The sequence below is a fragment of the Heterodontus francisci genome, chromosome 2 (genome assembly GCF_036365525.1).
Source record: "Heterodontus francisci isolate sHetFra1 chromosome 2, sHetFra1.hap1, whole genome shotgun sequence".
Classification (NCBI taxonomy): domain Eukaryota; kingdom Metazoa; phylum Chordata; class Chondrichthyes; order Heterodontiformes; family Heterodontidae; genus Heterodontus; species Heterodontus francisci.
The window spans coordinates 204,480,042-204,499,180 of record NC_090372.1 but is presented as its reverse complement, the minus strand read 5'-3'; the positions used below and the strand labels follow the sequence as shown (position 1 = coordinate 204,499,180).

General features: G+C 42.0%; 1 protein-coding gene across 5 annotated transcripts in view; it reads right to left on the bottom strand.

The window, feature by feature from the left end:
- The window catches only part of xylb (xylulokinase homolog (H. influenzae)), a 319,204-nt gene that overhangs the window by 190,091 nt on the left and 109,974 nt on the right, over window positions 1-19,139 (bottom strand). For all 5 annotated transcript variants that reach the window (XM_068015166.1, XM_068015134.1, XM_068015149.1 and 2 more), the window contains 3 exons: window positions 11,382-11,497; window positions 7,939-8,054; window positions 4,539-4,612 (listed from right to left, as the gene is read on the bottom strand). In XM_068015166.1, the coding sequence (XP_067871267.1) occupies window positions 4,539-4,612; window positions 7,939-8,054; window positions 11,382-11,497 (306 nt within the window). The remainder of the gene's footprint in view (window positions 1-4,538; window positions 4,613-7,938; window positions 8,055-11,381; window positions 11,498-19,139) is intronic.

Genomic DNA, 19,139 nt, shown 5'->3' with positions numbered 1-19,139 from the left:
ATATGAGCAGCTAGGGGCTAAATTAAAAAGCAGAACCAAAAAGGTAATAATCTCCAGATTACTACCTGAGCCACAAGCAAATTGGCAAAGGGTTAATAAGATTAAAGAGTTAAACGCGTGGCTCAAGGATTGGTGTGGGAGAAATGGGTTTGAATTCGTGGGACATTGGCACCAATACTGGGGAAGGAGGGAGCTGTTCCGATGGGACACCTGAATCATGCTGGGACCAGAGTCCTGGCGAATCGTATAACTAGGGCTGTAGATAGGGCTTTAAACTAAATAGTGGCGGGGGGGGGGGGGGGGAGGGTTCAGTTGCATGGAAAAACAGGAAGTTAAAAGAGAAGGTAGGAGTGCAGGTTAGTGGTGAAGCGGATTGTTACCAAACTGCAAGAAGTATACTGGTTAAACCAGAAGAGAGAAATAATAAACACGCGAAAAAAACATCAGGTTAGGGGATATAGCCCAAATAAGAGTTCTATATACAAATACAAACTTGGCATCAGGTGGCAGGACTATATCTCCAACACAGAAGTCCTTGAAGCGGCCAACATCCCCAGCTTATACACACTACTGAGTCAGCGGCGCTTGAGATGGCTTGGCCATGTGAGCCGCATGGAAGATGGCAGGATCCCCAAAGACACATTGTACAGCGAGCTCGCCACTGGTATCAGACCCACCGGCCGTCCATGTCTCCGTTATAAAGACGTCTGCAAACGCGACATGAAATCCTGTGACATTGATCACAAGTCGTGGGAGTCAGTTGCCAGCATTCGCCAGAGCTGGCGGGCAGCCATAAAGACAGGGCTAAATTGTGGCGAGTCGAAGAGACTTAGTAGTTGGCAGGAAAAAAGACAGAGGCGCAAGGGGAGAGCCAACTGTGCAACAGCCCCAACAAACAAATTTCTCTGCAGCACCTGTGGAAGAGCCTGTCACTCCAGAATTGGCCTTTATAGCCACTCCAGGCGCTGCTTCACAAACCACTGACCACCTCCAGGCGCGTATCCATTGTCTCTCGAGATAAGGAGGCCCAAAAGAAAAAAAAAGAATACAAATACACGGAGTGTAAGAAATAAACTAGATGAACTGCAGGCGCAAATTTAAATGGAAAATTATGATGTGGTGGCCAATGAGGAGACGTGGCTGCGGGATGGTCGGCACTGGGAACTAAATATACCTGGTTATAAAGTTTACAGGAGGGACAGGGAAAAAGGCAGAGGGGGTGGAGTAGCCTTACTGATTAGAAATATCACCTCATTGGTAAGGGAGGATATAATGAGGGGAAAACATCCAGTGGAGACCTTATGGATGGAATTGAGGAACAGAAAAGGATCTAAAACTGTAATGGGTGTTGTGTATAGACCCCCTGGTAGCAGTTCTGAGGTGTTAGATTGTATAAGTGCACAAATTAGGCAAGTGTGTAACAAAGGCAGAGGAGTATTAATGGGGGATTTTAACTTACACATAGATTGGGAGAGGCAGACTAGCACCTGTCAGAAAGGTAGTGAATTTCTGGAATGTGTCTGGGATAGTTTCCTACAACACTATGTCCTAGATGTAACAAGGGGACAGGCAATATTAGATTTAGTTATGAGTAATGAGCCAAATTTAATTAGTAGCCTAACTGTGCATGAACATTTATCAAATAGTGATCACAACATGATCGAATTCAAGGCAGCGTTTGAAAGGGAAAAGCACGAATTGGCTACTCGAATTTTAGACTTGGGTAACGCTGACTTTACCAGGATAAGAGAGAGACTGTCCACGGTAAACTGGGTAGATCTGTTAATGGGACAAATGACTGAAGAACAGTGGAGAATATTTTAAAAAACATTTAAAGAAATACAGAGCGAGTATATATCAGAGAGGAAAAAGCTCCACTTCACAGAAAAAACAGCCATGGACAACTGAAGAGATTAGGGATAGCATAAAACAAAAAGAAATGGCTTACAAAAATGCAAAACGCAGCACAGATCCGGCCGAATGGGATCAATACAAAGATCAGCAAAGGGTCACAAAGCAGCTTATAAGAGCTACTAAGAGGGATTATGAAAGGAAACTTGCAAGGGATATCAAAATCAATAAGAAGGAATTTTATAGTTACATAAAGGGAAAGTGGGTGGTCAAGAGCAATGTAGGCCCACTAAAAGCTGAAACTGGAGATATTGTCATTGATAATGGGGAAATGGCAGACATGTTGAACAATTATTTTGCCTCAGTATTTACAGTTGAAAAGGAGGATAACTTGTCGGAACTCCCGAAAAAATTAATAGCCCATAGGGGACAGGGACTTAATACAATTAACGTAAGTAAATCATCAGTAACAAGGAAATTAATGGAACTAAAGAGAGAGAAAGCCCCAGGACCTGACGGTTTCCATCCAAGGGTGTTAAAGGAAGTAGGAGAGCACATTGTAAATGCCCTAATTATAGTCTTTCAGAGATCCCTAGATTCAGGAGTGGTCCCTCTGGATTGGAAAGTTGCACATGTCACTCCACTTTTTAAGAAGGGTGAAAGGGGGAACCAAGGAAATTACAGACCAGTTAGTCTGACATCTGTGGTGGGGAAGTTGCTGGAGTCTATAATCAAGGATAGGGTGACTGAATACCTAGAAAAATTTCAGTTAATCAGGGACAGCCAGCATGGATTCATGACTGGAAGGTCATGCCTGACAAATCTCATTGAATTTTTTGAAGAGGTGACTAAGGTAGTGGACAGGAGAGTGTCTATGGATGTTATTTAAATGGACTTCCAGAAGGCATTTGATAAAGTCCCACATAAGAGACTGTTAACTAAGGTAGAAGCCCATGGAGTTGAGGGCAAATTATTGACATAGTTAGAAAGTTGGTTCAGTGGTAGGCGACAGACAATGGGGATAATGGGTAAGTACTCCGATTGGCAGGATGTAACTAGTGGTGTCCTGCAGGGATCTGTGTTGGGGCCTCAATTATTCACCTTATTCATTAACGACTTGGATGATGGCATAGTAAGTCATATATTCAAATTTGCTGATGATACAAAGTTAGGCAGCATTGTAGACAGTCTAGATGATAGCATAAAATTGCAAAGAGATATTGACAAACTAGGTAAGTGGGCAAAACTGTGGCAGATAGATTTCAATGCGGGCAAGTTTGAGATTATCCATTTGGACCAAAATAGGATAGAACAGGGTACTTTCTAAATGGGAAGAGGTTAAGTTCAGTGGATGTCCAAAGAGACTTGGGAGTTCAGATGCATAGATCTTTAAAATACCACGAGCTAGTGCAGAAAATAATCAAAAAGTCTAATGGAATGCTAGACTAATGTCTAGAGGACTGGAGTATAAAGACACAGAGGTTATGCTGCAGCTGTACAAAACCCTGGTTAGACCCCATTTGGAGTACCGTGAGCAGTTCTGGGCACCACACCTTAGGAAAGATATATTGGCCTTGGAGGGAGTGCAACGTAGGTTTACAAGAATGATACCTGGACTACTGGGATTAAGTTTCGAGGAGAGATTACACAAATTAGGCCTGTTTTCGCTAGAATTTAGAAGGTTAAGGGGTGATCTGATTGAAGTCTTCAAGATATTAACAGGAAAAGACAGGCTAGATAAAGATAAACTATTTCCACTGGTTGGAGATTCTAAAACTAGGGGGCATAGTCTAAAAATTAGGACCAGACCGTTCAGGAGAGATGTTAGGAAGCAATTCTTCACACAAAGGGTGGTAGAGGTTTGGAGCTCTCTCCCACAAACAGCAGTTGAAGCTAGAACAGTTGTTAATTTTAAATCTGAGATAGATAGATTTTTGTTAAGCAAAGATATTAAGGGATATGGGCCAAAGGCAGGTATATGGAGTTAGGCCGCGGATCAGTCATGATCTCATTGAATGGCGGGACAGGCTCGAGGGGCTGAATGGCCTATCCCTGTTCCTATCTTCCTATGTCCCTATGATCAGCTCTCCTGCTGGTTGATGCAAAAAACAGAGTTCTATTCTGGCTAGAAAGCTTTAGACTGACTGTAAACTAAATACATGAAGCCACATATAGTCCTACATTCACCATCCCTGGCCCTTCTCAAAGATCTCTAATGTAGTTCTCAATCAAACCCATTAAATTCAAGCTGGGCCTGATTCTTTGACCTGCGCGAAGGCAATTTAGGACCACCTCTGTTGACATGATTACCAACAGAAATATAACTTTGCAGTTACATGAAAACAGGAAAAAGCAGATAACTGTGTTTCTCCTAAATACATTAGCCATCCACAGAAGGCTCATTTCTCATAACAATATTGGATGAATAACAAAGTTTTGGACAATGGAAAGGATGTTTGCAATTGAATGCGAGTTCTCGGACGAATTAATTAACACCTTAGAAAACACATAAGAGCACACTCCTTTTGGAGCCCCTACAGCCAGTGAGTCTGGACTCTCAGCTCATAGCTTTACAGTTGGGAGCTGTTCTGCGTGACCTTGTGTATTCCCTCGCATGTTATTTCCAACAGTATAAAATACACGTTAAGCATCTAAAACAGACGAAAATCCATTTTTGTCACACTCACTTTGCAGTTTTCAGCATTGAATCGATGAATACCTACTACAGCAGGGGTGATCTCCATCACATCAAAATAAAACCCTTGAAAAACAGAAACACATTGCACAAATTTATTTGTATTTATTTATTTAGAGATACAGCACTGAAACAGGCCCTTCGGCCCACCGAGCCTGTGCTGACCAACAACCACCCATTTATACTAATCCTACATTAACCCCATATTCCCTGCCACATCCACACCTTTCTCCTACCACCTACCTACACTAGGGGCAATTTACAATGGCCAATTTACCTACCAACCTGCAAGTCTTTGGCTGTGGAAGGAAACCGGAGCACCCGGCAGAAACCCACACGGTCACAGGGAGTACTTGCAAACTCCGCACAGGCAGTACCCAGAACTGAACCCGGGTCGCTGGAGCTGTGAGACTGCGGTGCTAACCACTGTGCCGCCCTATAATAAGCAACAAAGCCTTTAACTAATATTGATTAAATAACATTTAATATTGATTAGGGAGTTGTGTATTAGTCTTGCATTGGGCTTCCTCGCAGTGCTGCTTCTTTCTCACACCTCCCCTTGCTGGCTCTATGATTCAACAGCTTTCAAAGAGCTGACTGCTTCACCCTCCAGCTCTGGCTTCTATATGAACCACTGACCATCATGTCTTATGCTGTTTTTATGGTACTTGCTCTGTCGTCAGCTTGCCCCACTTATAGCCCTTCCCCACCCCCATCATTCCTGATCTTCCTGCCCTCACATATCCTTCACCATTTCTTTAAAATTAAGGGAATAAAGATAGCCAATTGGAAAACCATAAGAAGTTTCAAATAAGGATGTGACAGTTTTTTGGAATCTGTTGCAATTCTAATGTTATTAAGTTTTATGAATGAGATAGAAATATCACACAGAGAAGAGTGGGAATAATTGAAGTGGCAGACTAGATGAATCTTGATGGTTTTCTCCTGCCTCAAATACATTGCAGTGTGAGTAGGAAATCTGTTTAATTCTGATAAACTGGAATCCTATGTTTGCAACATACTTTGAAATGGATATTAATCTAGTACAACAGGGAAACAAATAAATGGAAGAAATAACTGAGTCCTTTAATTGAGGGTACAAATAATTTATTGTCTTTTCCTCCTTCTAATTTGCACATAGTGGTGTTTCCCTATCCTTCCTACTCTCCTGCTGCCGTCCCTATCTTAAGTCCCTCTTGAATAAGCCTATAGCTAACCACTGTGTGTGTCTCATTCTCAACATTCTCCAAAGGTCCATCAAGTTCAATCGTTGCTGCTCCTCATCAGCAGCAACCCCAACTGCCCCATCCTCCTCTCTCATCAACTTTCCCACCCTGTTGTCCACAGTGCGGTCTAATTTTGCCAACCTCCCTCCTGTCCCGGTTACTCCTCCGACCACTGTCTCCCCAAATTCTGTTAGTGGATCAACAATCAGCATAGCTCTGCATTTTCCTCCAAAGTCTCTGTCTGCTCATTAACAACATCTTTGCTTTCTTCTGTGGGACAACTTAACTGACACTGTGACTTTGAGTTAAATCCTACTTAACAGTGGCAACACCTTGTCCTCACTTAAGTCTCCCCTCCTGGCTATCCTTACCTATCTCAACGTGGTTCCACTAAACCCATGCTCTTGTTAGAGACAAAGCCATTTCCAACCACGTCTCTGTTTCACTCACCACTTGCACCCCCTATCTCCTTTCATTTCCATTTCCTTCTGCATCTGCCTCCGGAAAGAAAATTTTCCCCAAACAAGTTATAACTGCACTTTCAAACTCTTATTTGCCTCGCCTTTGGTCTTTAATACATCACAGTACTTCTGCAGTTATCAATCTGTCCCTCCTCTCTACCTCTGATGCCCATGCCCCCTGGAAAACTTTTCTGTCTCCCTTCTGTTTGTTCTTCCTTGTATAACCCCAATCTATGCTCCATCAAGTCCAAGAAAAGCAAACTTAAGCGTATCTGGCACACAACTAGTTAACCATTCATCGTCAGCTCTAGCTGGACCACATAAAATGCCCTCACTCTCCTCTGTCAAGTCTTCCCTCTTTTCTAGGAGCATCTTTTTTTTACCCATAGCCAACCATCTCTTTAGATCCTTTTCCCCACCTCTTCTACCCTCACCTCCATCAAAAGCATGAAACTTAGTCACTAAGATTGAGACCATCTGATCAACTGGCTCGACCACTTCCCCTATCCACCAAGCCAAACCTTCCCCGAGCTCCACTCTCCCTAGCCCTGAGCCCTTTCTCTAGTTTCTTTCCCATTTCCACTCCTGCTCTTTCCAAGTTCAGCTTGTCCATGATATCCACCTCCTGCTCACCTGACCCCATTCCAACATCCTTCGTGGGCCCCGTACCAGCTGATATAGGTACTATTTATCCCCCCTGCCCCACCATCCCAACTGCTTTAAAAACTGGCATCAAATGACATCCTCTGTGAGTGTGACCATGGTGCATTTTATTTCCTCGTCCTTCTCAATCTCCCTGAAGCATTAAACGGTCAGCCGCACTATCCTCCTTCAAAATGTCTCCTCCATCATCCAGCTCAGTTTGACAGCCCTCACTCTTACCAATCCAATCATAACCAGAGCATCATGAATGGCTCCTCTTTTCACCCCATACTGTTAGCTCTGGACTCTATCCTTGACACTCTGCTGTTTCTCATCTACATTTTGCCCCGTGACAACATCATCTGAAGAAATTAGGTCAGCTTCCATATGTATACTGATGACACCCAGTTAAACCCGGCCCCACCACCTTTCCTGACCCTCCCCACTTTCTGTTGGCAAAATGTTTGACTTTCATCCAGCAATGGATGAATCACAGAATCATTACAGCGCAGAAGGAGGCCTGTCAGCCCATCGTGTCCGCACTGGCTCTCTGAAAGAGCAACTCTTTCAGTTCCATTTCCCTGCCTTCTCTCCATAACCCTGCACATTCTTCCTTTTCATACAACTGTCTAATGCCCTTTTGAATGCTTCAATTGAACCTGCCTCCACCACGTCCTCAGGCAGCGCCACGTTCTCAGGAAGCGCATTCCAGACCTTAACCACTCGCTGCGTGAAAAAGTTTTCCCTCATGTCACTTTCGCTTCTCTTACCAAATACTTTAAATCTGTGCCCTCTCATTCTCGATCCTTTCATAAGTGGAAACAGTTTCTCTCTACTTCTCTGTCCAGACCCCTCATGATATTGAATACCTCTATCAAATCACCTCTCAGCTTTCTCTTCTCCAAGGAACCGTAACTTTCTACCAGTTAAATATTGGGAAGGCGGAAGCTATTATCTTCGGCCTCTGTCAGGCCCTGCCGAAAATGATAGCTCCAGTTCTAACAAACTTAAAAACAGTCTCTCAACTACTTAATGAAAGCCCAGTGCATATTCTCCATTTTACCTAAATTTCCATTATTCCCAGGACAAGTAGCTTTCAAAGCTTTCGCAAATTCATCCCATGAACCAGAGGCATTCTCATCACGGATCTTTTCTCTTGTCAAGGAGCCATTCTTAAAACTAGAGACAAGGCACCAAGTTAGACGAAGGCACAAATAAAATTTCTTTTATGTTAAAATTTACTTAGCTGGCATTTTAATTTGTTGAAAACATTTTCTTATTGATTCTTATACTACTGATGGATGCCTCAAAATGCCATTATATAAATACAGGATAACCTTTGTCTCCACCCTTCCCGCAATACTAGGACAATGTGAACACTGTGAAAGAAAATTTCTTATCCAAACTCACACATATAAAACATAATGACAGAAAATATAATAGAACTCACATCTATACACACAAAAACAAAAAATGCTGAAAATACTCAGCAGGTCAGGCTATTTCTAGCATTTTCTGTTTTTGTTTCAGATTTCCAGCATCCGCAGTATTTTGCTTTCACATCTATACAGTGTTATGGAAGTGCTTCAGTTTTTTGTTAAATATTTTTTGAGGCTTCATACTTAAATTGTGGAAATGGATTCAATTTTTGGAAGGTTGAATATTTCAGATGCTGGACTTTGTTTTGTTGAAAAGACTCCATGGACGTGTTTTTTACAAGGGTCACAGAGAGGTCTTGTCTGAAAACAACCTTTTACTGGAAGTCACATACCTTAAGCTCAATAAACAACAGAATCCTTAGTGACTTGCGGAAGATGTTTAAAGAGAAGTGATATGTCAAGATTTATGAGGGTCAGGAGGTTCTCAATGGCTGTTTGTGGTTTCGCTTCTGAGATAGTGGGCTGGATTTTATGTCAGGCGGACGGGAGCTGGCCACTGACGTAAAAGTCAGTGGCGAACCCGCTTCCGCCTAGCGCGGGGATCCATCCCGCATTTTACGGGTCCCCGGGCTTTAAGTGTTCCAAGATGGGACTTCCACCCACTTGAAGGAAGAAGTCTCGCCTCATTGAGCTGCCAGCCAATCATCGGGCCAGAGGTGGCCACTGTTGGGACCGCAGCCCAGCCGTGAACATGGAGCCAGGACCATAGGTAAATTTGGTTTGCCTCGCCAGGAGTAATCGGTCACGTCCCGGTGAGGCAAGGGTGGTTGTTTGGGGGAAGAGGGGAGTCTTGGATCCTAGGGATGGTTGGGGAAGCAGGGGTGGCCCTCAATCAAGTACCCTGTGCCCGATCGTCAGGTCCCCCCTGCCCCCCCTCCGGTGTGCTAAGAGGCCACCAAGTTTCACCAGGCAGCCTTTCACGTCTCCACGACGCCCGCTTGCCACGGATAAAATCCCCATGGAGGTGGGAGAAGACCCTTAAGTGGCTGGTAAGTGGCCACTTAAGGGCCTTGATTGGTCTGGAGCGGGCAGCCCGTTTTTCGCCACCCACCCCCCACCCCCTGTCCCACATAAAGTGGGGCGGTGGTGGGAGCGAGTCGGGAAGGCCTCCCGGAGCCTCACACTCAATTTTACGCCACCTCCCCGCCACTATCCAGCTCGCTGGGATGGCATACAATTCCGGCCATTGTCTTGGTTCAGTTGAGGTCTGGACAGTGTTTGAAAGCAGTTGGAGATAAGCCTACCAGAGAGCAGCCACCACCTTTTCCATCTCTTTGTCTCTCTCTGAACATCAACACTTACAACTTTCACACCTTTTAAAAAATGTTCAGCTTTTTTATTTTTACGACCAAAGTGAACTTCACACTTCCCTACATTATACTCCATTTGCCATCTTGTTTCCCACTCATTTAACCTGTCTATATCTCTATGCAGCCTCTCTACATCCTCCCTGCAGCTTACCTTTCCACCAAGCTTTGTATTATCAGTAAGCTCAGATACATTACTCTCTGTCTCTTCATCCAAGTCATTAATATAGAGTGTAAGTAGCTGAGGCCCAACACTGATCCTTGCGGCACACCACTATTCACTGCCTGCCAACTTGAAAATGCCCCATTTATGCTCACTCTCTGCTTCCTGTCTGTTAACCAATCCTCTATCCACGCCAATATGTTACCCCCAACATGAGCCCTCAGCTTGCCTATTAATCTTTTATGTGGCACCTTATCGAATACCTTTTGAAAATCCAGGTATACTATATCTACTGGTTCCCCTTTATCTACCCTACTAGTTACATCCTCAAAAAACTCTAATAAATTTGTCAAACAGGATTTCCCTTTGGTAAAACTATGCTGAATTGTTCGAATCATATTATGCTTTTCCAAGTGCAATGTTAAGAGTTCCTTAATGATAGTTTCCAGCATCTTCCCAATGACTGATGTTAGGCTAACTGGCCTGTAGTTCTGTGCTTTCTCTCTACCTCCTTTCTTAAAAAGCGGTGTAACATTTGCCAACTTCGAATCCGACGGGACCATTCCTGCATCTAAGGAATTCTGGAAAATCATAGCCAGCGCATCCACTATCTCTGCAGCTATCTCTTTTAGAGCCCTAGGATGTAGACCATCTGGTCCCAGGGACTTGTCAGATTATAGTCCCTCAAGTTTCTCCAATACTTTTTCTCGACTGATATCAATATCCTTAATTTCCTCATTCTTTTTAGTCCCTAGGTTACTGTCTATTTCTGGTATTGAACTAGAGTCTACATTGAAGACAGACACAAAATATTTGTTCAATGTCTCTGCCATTTCCTCATTCCCCATGATGATTTCTCCTGTCTCTGCCTCTAAGGTATCAACATCTACTTTTGCTACTCTCTTCCTTTTCATGTACTTATAAAAGCTCTTACAATCTGTTTTTATATTGCTGGCCAGTTTACTCTCATATTCTATTTTTTTTTTCCTTTTTATCAACTTTTTGGTTTCTAAAACACTCCTAATCCGCGAACACTTCATAAGAACACTGCATGCATACACATGCAACAATGCAATGCCAACATGAAAAGGGAATACGTACTCTTGGGGACCATGAATGGTGGGAGATTGTCTATAATGTGGGATAGTATTCTTGGGGGAAGAAGCCTTTTCTGTTTTATATAGATTGTTATGATTGTAATAGTTTTTAGCGTCATTTATGTTATAAAAAGAACTTTGCATCAATGTCACAGTGCCTGAGCTTCTCAAAACGACAATACCTAATGTCTTTGATTAACTACTGTATTTGCAGTGAGTATAGTTTGTATGATCGGATTAAAGTGAGTGTTTGAAAGCATATAGCAGTGCTCTGCCACATAATTGACAACAGCTTCTACCCTACTATTCTCCAACGGTCACTTTGCTCATTGAAAGCTAACATCTACCAATGTTAATTAGGCGCACAACATAACCCACCCTCTGAGCTAAGGGTGGAAGTAGACAACAGGCATCTAAATCAGGGCAAAAAGGGGATAAAGTAAACATTCATATTTAGCTTCTTTCAGGTCCTTTTCTCTATTTTAGAAATTATCCTTTACCATATGAGTGCCATGTAGGCGTTGCTATCAACAGGATTACAGAATATATGTCCCTCCAAGGTGGGCCTCGGATCCTGAATCCAAAGAAAGGCAGTGTCACTTGTCCCAAGACTTACCTAGAAAATTCAATAAATAATCTCATTGAAGCAATTCCAGCATAAAAATGGCTCAACTGCAAATCCAAGATGAAGGTTTTTTTTTGGAATATAATCCAAAAAAATCTTAATACAATGATTTCATATTCTAATTTTCTTAATTTCAATTTGGTACAAATAAATCTATGAAATGCATTAGATGAGGGAACCAGTCTCCTTTTTTAAAAAAAAGATTGAACTGTTGCAAAGAATCAGTGAAAACATTATCTGTTTTCTGTGGAATTTTTACTACATTTGTTTAAACCATGTGCTGGTGACACTGACAGAACATGTTGGCATGAGGGAGTAGAAACATCATCACAGACAATAAGTAAATCTGGGTTGTAAAAGTGACAAAAAAGGTTTTCAACTAAAGTTAATGTTGATTATTTTTAACCAATTCATTTAAATGGAGTGAACCCTCCTTAATTTAAAGGCCTGAGAGATACAGAAAATAATAAAGGATAGTTCCACCACCAGAAAATATAGATTTATTTCCCAGTCTTGATCTTGATTACTCCACACTGTTTATATCACAATAACTAATTCTTCAGTAGGAGTATCATCACACATCACCTGTATGCAGATCAGCAGCTGGTGTTCAACCATCACATTTTCTTTCAATAAGAATTTCCAAAATGAAACAAGCTATGCTTTTTAATTGGTTTGGGGATAGGCATCACTGACAAGGCCAAATTTATTGTCAACCTTAGTTGTCCCAAGAAGCTGATGGTGGACCTCCTCCTTGAACTGCTACAGCCATTATGGTGAACTCAGCTACTGATATTCACACTTGTGGAACAAGAGTTCAAGACAGATGCCAGGAAGCAATTTTTTTACACAGAGGGTAGCAAAGAACTGTAACAGGTTGCCAGGAAGAATGATTGAGGCTGGGAAAAAGCACTTATTTAAGAAATCATGCTCTATTGGAAGACCATATTGCTGGCTTTCTGAATGGATGAGATCAAATAAGTTGATGACCCTCCTTAATCTTAATTTATCTTGTGATTATAGAAATAATAGAGCCTGCAAATCCACAGTTATAATGAAAACTGCCAATATGAACTTGTTAGGCTGCAATTACACATTCTCACCTCTGGCAGCACCTCCATTGGCTGGAGGCTAATTACACCGTGAAAAATTTACACCTGCATTTTTCATTGTAAATGTGGACATAGGAATTTATAATAGAAAAGCTGGCAAAGGTGCAGGTATAAAAGTTTTCATATATTGCTACAAAGTTGACATGTGGTTGATAATGAAGAAGAAAGCTGTAGACTGGAGGAAAATATTAATGGACTAGTCAGGTGGGCAGAATAGTGACAGATGAAGTTCAATCTGGAGAAGTGTGATGCATCATGCACGGAAGGAGCAATGATCAAATCAACAATGAAATGGAAGAATTATGAATTTAAAAAGTCAACTGCTAAACAAAATCACAAGAACTTGGACACTTATACACAGGCTAAATGGAGTAGTGGCCAGGTGACCCCTCCTGTATTGGAAATCCACAAACTCAGCTGCAAAGATGAGGCTCATTATCATCTGAAATAGCTCTGGGGAGAACCCCTTTAAAATTTAAAGGAGCTATTGCATATTAATGGCTCTGTTCAACGTGAATAGATTAACAGAGGATGCTGGAGACAGTCTGGCTCATAGCCAAACCAAGATGAATAAGATGTGAAGCAGCAACATCATAACAGAATGATTCCCATTCAAACATCAAACGATGGCTATGGTTATCATATCTTGGCCCACTGTGTGGTCACAACAGGGGAGAGGGTCATAAGTCTCCTAACAAAGAATTGTGAGAGATTTTTACCTTCAAAGGTAGCTCAAACCAACATCACAGAAAGCCTGCGAGAAGGATCCAGCAAACAAGAGAACAACCCTGCTGACCAAGAACAGCCATCAAAGCAGAGACAGCACAAAGTGACTTTGAAACTAACCATTTGTGAAGATAACAAACTACAGATCACTAGCTTTGGGCTGTATTACAACCACTAGAGTTCTACAATACCTCCGTAAGTTCAAGACTGCAAATAATCGAGCCTGCAACTTTTAAATAAGCTTTTCCTCCCAAGAAGATTCAATAATCTTCTGTAAACCATGAACACTTACCTCACCTGGGACTTTAAACTGCCTCTTACCCTTTTCTCTCTCTCTCTATTGCCATGATCCTGTTGTTTTTTTTCGGGAAATATGCAGTGTGCCGTTAAGGCTGTAAGAGATCAGTACTGTTTTAAGGCAGCCAGCTTCAGAAATTACCAAGTGAAGGTGCATCTTTGTTGCCCTGGATACAATCATTCAGAGACAGAGCACAGGACATACAATCTTGCCATTTAACTTTGAAACTGGATGGAAAAAAACTGGCTTTGCAGAGAAAGTTGAGACACAAACTGCTAGCACCTAAAAAGAGATCTCACAGTCAATTTAAAATGAAGGAAGTGAATTTAGAATGTTTATTTTTACCTCTCAAAATTCAAAAAATTAAACCAGATTAATTCTTTTGAAAGTGGTTGTGAATTGTTGATCTGCTGTGGTCATCGGTGGAAAGAAGAAGAGTTTGATGCTTCAAATGTTGAACTGAATTACCAAATTCCTAATGTCGGATTCATTGGACCCTGGAAGAATGCGAGTGGACTTTGAATCAGAGGACTGTTCGTCAGGAAGTGTAAATCTGCAAGGACTTTACTATTATTTCTATTTTTAGATATTGGTTTATCTTAGTAGTGTTTAAGATTTTTTAGTTTTTCTAATAAACAGTTAATTTGCTAATATCTAAAGATACCTGGTTTGGTTCGGCTCATTCGGGGGTTATTAGATTGTTCAATTTGGCTGCTCCTTTCTTTGATTTGGAAAGCTTAAAGATATATGTTATGCAACCTGTGGAGCGGTGGGACTAAAATGACAGTGTGTTGCTCCCACCGCAATCAGAATCATATATTTTGATTGGGGGCTTTTTTCCTGAGCGGTCATCGAGTCAGAGAGAGATACAGCACTTAAACAGGCCCTTTGGCCCACCGAGTCTGTGCCGACCATCAACCACCCATTTATACTAATCCTACATCAATCCCACATTCCCTACCACATCCCCACCATTCTCCTACCACCTTCCTACACTAGGGGCAATTTACAATAGCCAATTTACCTACCAACTTGCAAGTCTTTGGCTGTGGGAGGAAACCGGAGCACCCGGCGGAAACCCACGCGGTCACAGGGAGAACTTGCAAACTCCGCACAGGCAGTACCCAGAACTGAACCTGGATCGCTGGAGCTGTGAGGTTGTGGTGCTAACCACTGCGCCACTGTGCCATAACATATTAATTGGGGGCTCGTCTGCGATGGAATCATATTTTTAGACGGCTCAGGTCTGGGATCAGAATCCGACTAATTGGAGGGCTCACGTTTGGAATCATATTAATTGCTCGTTTCTAGGATAACATACAAATTGGGGTCTTGCGTCTGGCATTATATTCAATTGCTCTCACGTCTGGGATAATATCAATTGGAAACTCGATTGTTGGGATCTAAACCTAACACCAATTATGAAGAAATAAAAGAACCAGGTCTCTTGTATAATAAAGGTACAGTTTATACCATAGTAATGGCATTAGCGGTTGAAGCAGAGTTTTGGGGAAAGCAGAACGTTTCCCTGAGTGACTTGATAACTTTAACTAAGAATAAATTAAAAGAATTGGCAGCAAAATTGGGGTTAGAATTGAAACTAGGTGCCAAAAAAGCAGAGATAATTGACATAATAGCCCAACATCTGGAATTAGAAGATGATGATAAAGGGGAATACGAGGAACAAGAAAGTAGTAGGTCCAAGAGTGATGCAGTGGTATCGGCTAGGATTCAGTTAGAAACTAAAAAACTTGAGACTGAAAAAGAATTAAGAAAACTTGAAGAAGAGAAAGAAACAGCAATAGCAATAAAAAAAACTTGAATGGGAAAAAGAGGAAAGGGAGAAAGAGAGAGCATTTCAGAGAGAAAGTGAAAAAGAGAGGGAATTTAAGTTAAAAGAGATGGAACTAAGACAAAAGGGTCGTCTTGAATCCAGGGAAAATTCAGATCAGGAAGAATCTGAATTTAGCTCAGAACCCAGCGAAAAGTTGTTTACAATTCCTTCTTCTTTCTTTGGAATTCTCTGTCCATTCTCATACATCCTTCCAATGGGATTTCTTCTTACATTTATTCAGGCTCATCCTAAGTTCAAGGAAAGGGGCATAGAGGTATTTTTCATATCTTTTGAAAAAATGGCCAAACAGATGAAATAGCCGAAAGAAAGCTGGACATTGCTCATGCAGGGCAGGTTGGTCAGCAGAGGTCATGAAGCTTATGCCATGCTTCCTGAAGAGGCTTCTGCAGATTATGAGATGGCAAAAAAGGCTATTCTCACTGCGTATGAGTTAGTCCCTGAAGCTTACCGTCACAAGTTTAGGAACTTACGGAGATTAGCTGAGCAGACATATGTAGAATTTGAGAAGGTGAAGCAAATTACTTTTGACTGATGGGGCAATAAAGATATAAACCACATATGAGGACGTTCCAAAATTGATTCTCTTAGAAGAGTTTAAAAACTCCACTCCTTCAGTAGTGAGAACTCATATAGATAATCTGAAAGTTTTGAAAGCTAGGCAACAAGCAGAAATTTCTGATGATTTTGAGCTTGTGAATAAGCCAACCTCTTTTGTCTGTCACCCCCATAAACCAGAGAAGGATAGAAAGTGGGAGAGTGAAAAGAGGGCAAGTAGCCGGGGACAAGAAGAACAGCTGGGAATGCCCCAGGATCACATCCTCAGGACACAAAGGAAGTTGCTGAGGGTAGAGGTGAGGGTCGCAAGCCAAAGTGTTATCATTGCCACAAAACAGGTCATCTTCGTTTAGAGTGCTGGAAATTGCGAGGTAAACCCACAGGACTTGTCAGGGTACGCAAAGATAGGGAAGAGGAAAAGACTCTGACTGAGAGTAAAGCAGACCAGGCTATAGCTTTAACGACAGCTATGAAACCAGATACTAAAATTAAAAGGAGTGTAGAAGTTAAGAATAAAATACCCAAGAGTTATAATGAATTTTTGTCAAAGGGGAAAGTAACTCCATCTCCTGTAAGTGAGGCAGGAAAACCTGTCATTATACTCAGGGACACAGGAGCAACCCAAACACTCTTGCTGGGGAAAGATATAAGGTTTCCACCAGAGAGTGACTTGAACTCTAAAGTTTTAGTTAATGGAATTGGCAGGGAGTATATACCTATACCTTTGTATAAAGTACGCCTAGAGAGTGACTTAATATCTGGGATAGTAACTGTAGCTGTTGTCCAGTTTGCCAGTAAAGGAAATTGATGTACTCCTAGGAAATGATTTGGCTGGATTAAAAGTATCAGCTTCTCTTATAATTACAGAGGAACCAAGTGAAATTAAGGAAGCAGAGCAATTACAGGAACAAGTTCCGGGAATATTTCCTGCATGTGTAGTTGCCCGAGCAATGGCTAAACAGGATCCGTTGTCAAAGGTAAAAAGGGAACCACAAACAGACAGCCAAGTATCTGAAACATTATTTGTGGATTTAGATAATCCAAATGAGATGTTTAACAGATCGTCTATCATTGCAGCACAGCAAGCTGATACAGAGATATACCGAATAGCACAGATGGCTCTGAAAGAAGCTGAGGAGAAAGGAGTTCTGGAAGGCTATTATATGGCAAACAGCGTTTTGAGGAGGAAATGGAGACCGCTCATAGATCTGCCGACGAAGACTGAACAGTTGTTGAACAGATGGTGGTACCACCTAAATATCGCCAAGGATTGTTAAGGTTAGCACACTACATTCCTTTTGCAGGACATAGGGGAATTCAGAAGACCAAATCACGCATAAGCCAACATTATTACTGGCCAGGTCTTACAAGGGATGTGAGACAATTTTGTAGGACATGCCATACCTATTAAATGATGGGAAAACCACAACCTACCATAAAAATGGCACCACTAGTTCCCATACCAGTGATTGAGTAACCATTTAGCAGGGTATTAGTAGACTGTGTAGGATCCTTTCCAAAAACAAAAGAGGGGCATCAATACATACATACTATCATGGATATGGCTACTCGATTTCCAGAGGCCATTCCTTTGACGACAATTACTGCTAGAGTAGTAGTAGAAAGGTTAACCTAATTCTTTATGAGATATGGGTTGCCACTTGAAGTTCAATCAGATCAAGGTTCTAATTTCATGTTTAGGACATTTCAAGAACTCACGGGCAATTTGGGGATTAGACAGTTGAAATCTTCAGCGTATCACCCACAGGCACAGGGAGCTTTAGAGAGATTTCACCAGACTCTCAAAACAATGATTAGAATATACTGTCACGAATATCCACATGACCGGGATAAAGGACTAGACTTTCTTTTATTTGCCACCAGAGACTCACTGAATGAGTCTACAGGCTTCAGTCCTTTTGAACTGGTTTACAGACATAAAGTAAGAGGTCCTCTAAAACTTATAAAAGACAGATTCTTGGAACAAAAGAATGAAACTTCGATACCAGACTATGTATCTGTGTTCCGGGAAAGGCTCACGAAAACTTGTGGTGTAGCTCAGGAACACCTTAAAGCTTCCCAAGCCAATATGAAAAAATGGGCAGGCAAAAACGCAAAAGCCCGCGATTTTCAACCAGGGGATGAAGTATTAATGTTGTTACCATTACAGGGAGAGCCGTTAATAGCACGGTTCAGCGGCCCATATAGAGTGATTAAAAGAGGTAAGGGCGGCACAGTGGCGCAGTGGTTAGCACCGCAGCCTCACAGCTCCAACGACCCGGGTTCAATTCTGGGTTCTGCCTGTGTGGAGTTTGCAAGTTCTCCCTGTGTCTGCGTGGGTTTTCTCCGGGTGCTCCGGTTTCCTCCCACAAGCCAAAAGACTTGCAGTTTGGTAGGTAAATTGGCCATTATAAATTGTCCCTAGTATAGGTAGGTGGTAGGGAAATATAAGGACAGGTGGGGATGTGGTAGGAATATGGGATTAGTGTAGGATTAGTATAAATGGGTGGTTGATGGTCGGCACAGACTCGGTGGGCCGAAGGGCCTGTTTCAGTGCTGTATCTCAAAACTAAGATTACTTAATTGACACCCCTGATCTCCGGAAGAAGAACTGGTTGTGGCGAATCATGTTGGGGAACACAGGGCTTTGTGACAGAGAGGAACTGAAAGAAATCAGTATTAGTAGAGAAATGGTGTTGGGGAAATTGATGGGATTGAAGGCCGATAAATCACCAAGGCCTGATAGTATGCATCCCAGAGTACTTAAGGAAGTGGCCCTAGAAATAGTGAATGCATTGGTGGTCATATTCCAAGATTCTATAGACTCTGGAACAATTCCTACAGATTGGAGGGAAGCTAATGTAACCCCACTATTTAAAAAGGGAGGTAGAGAGAAAGGTATTATAGACCAGTCAGCCTGACGTCGGTAGTGGGGAAAATTCTAGAGTCCATTATCAAAGATTTTATAGCAGAGCACTTGGAGAACAACGGTAGAATCGGGCAGAGTCAGCATGGATTTATGAAAGGGAAATCATGCTAGACAAAACTACTAGAATTCTTCGAGGATGTAACTAGTAGAGTTGATGA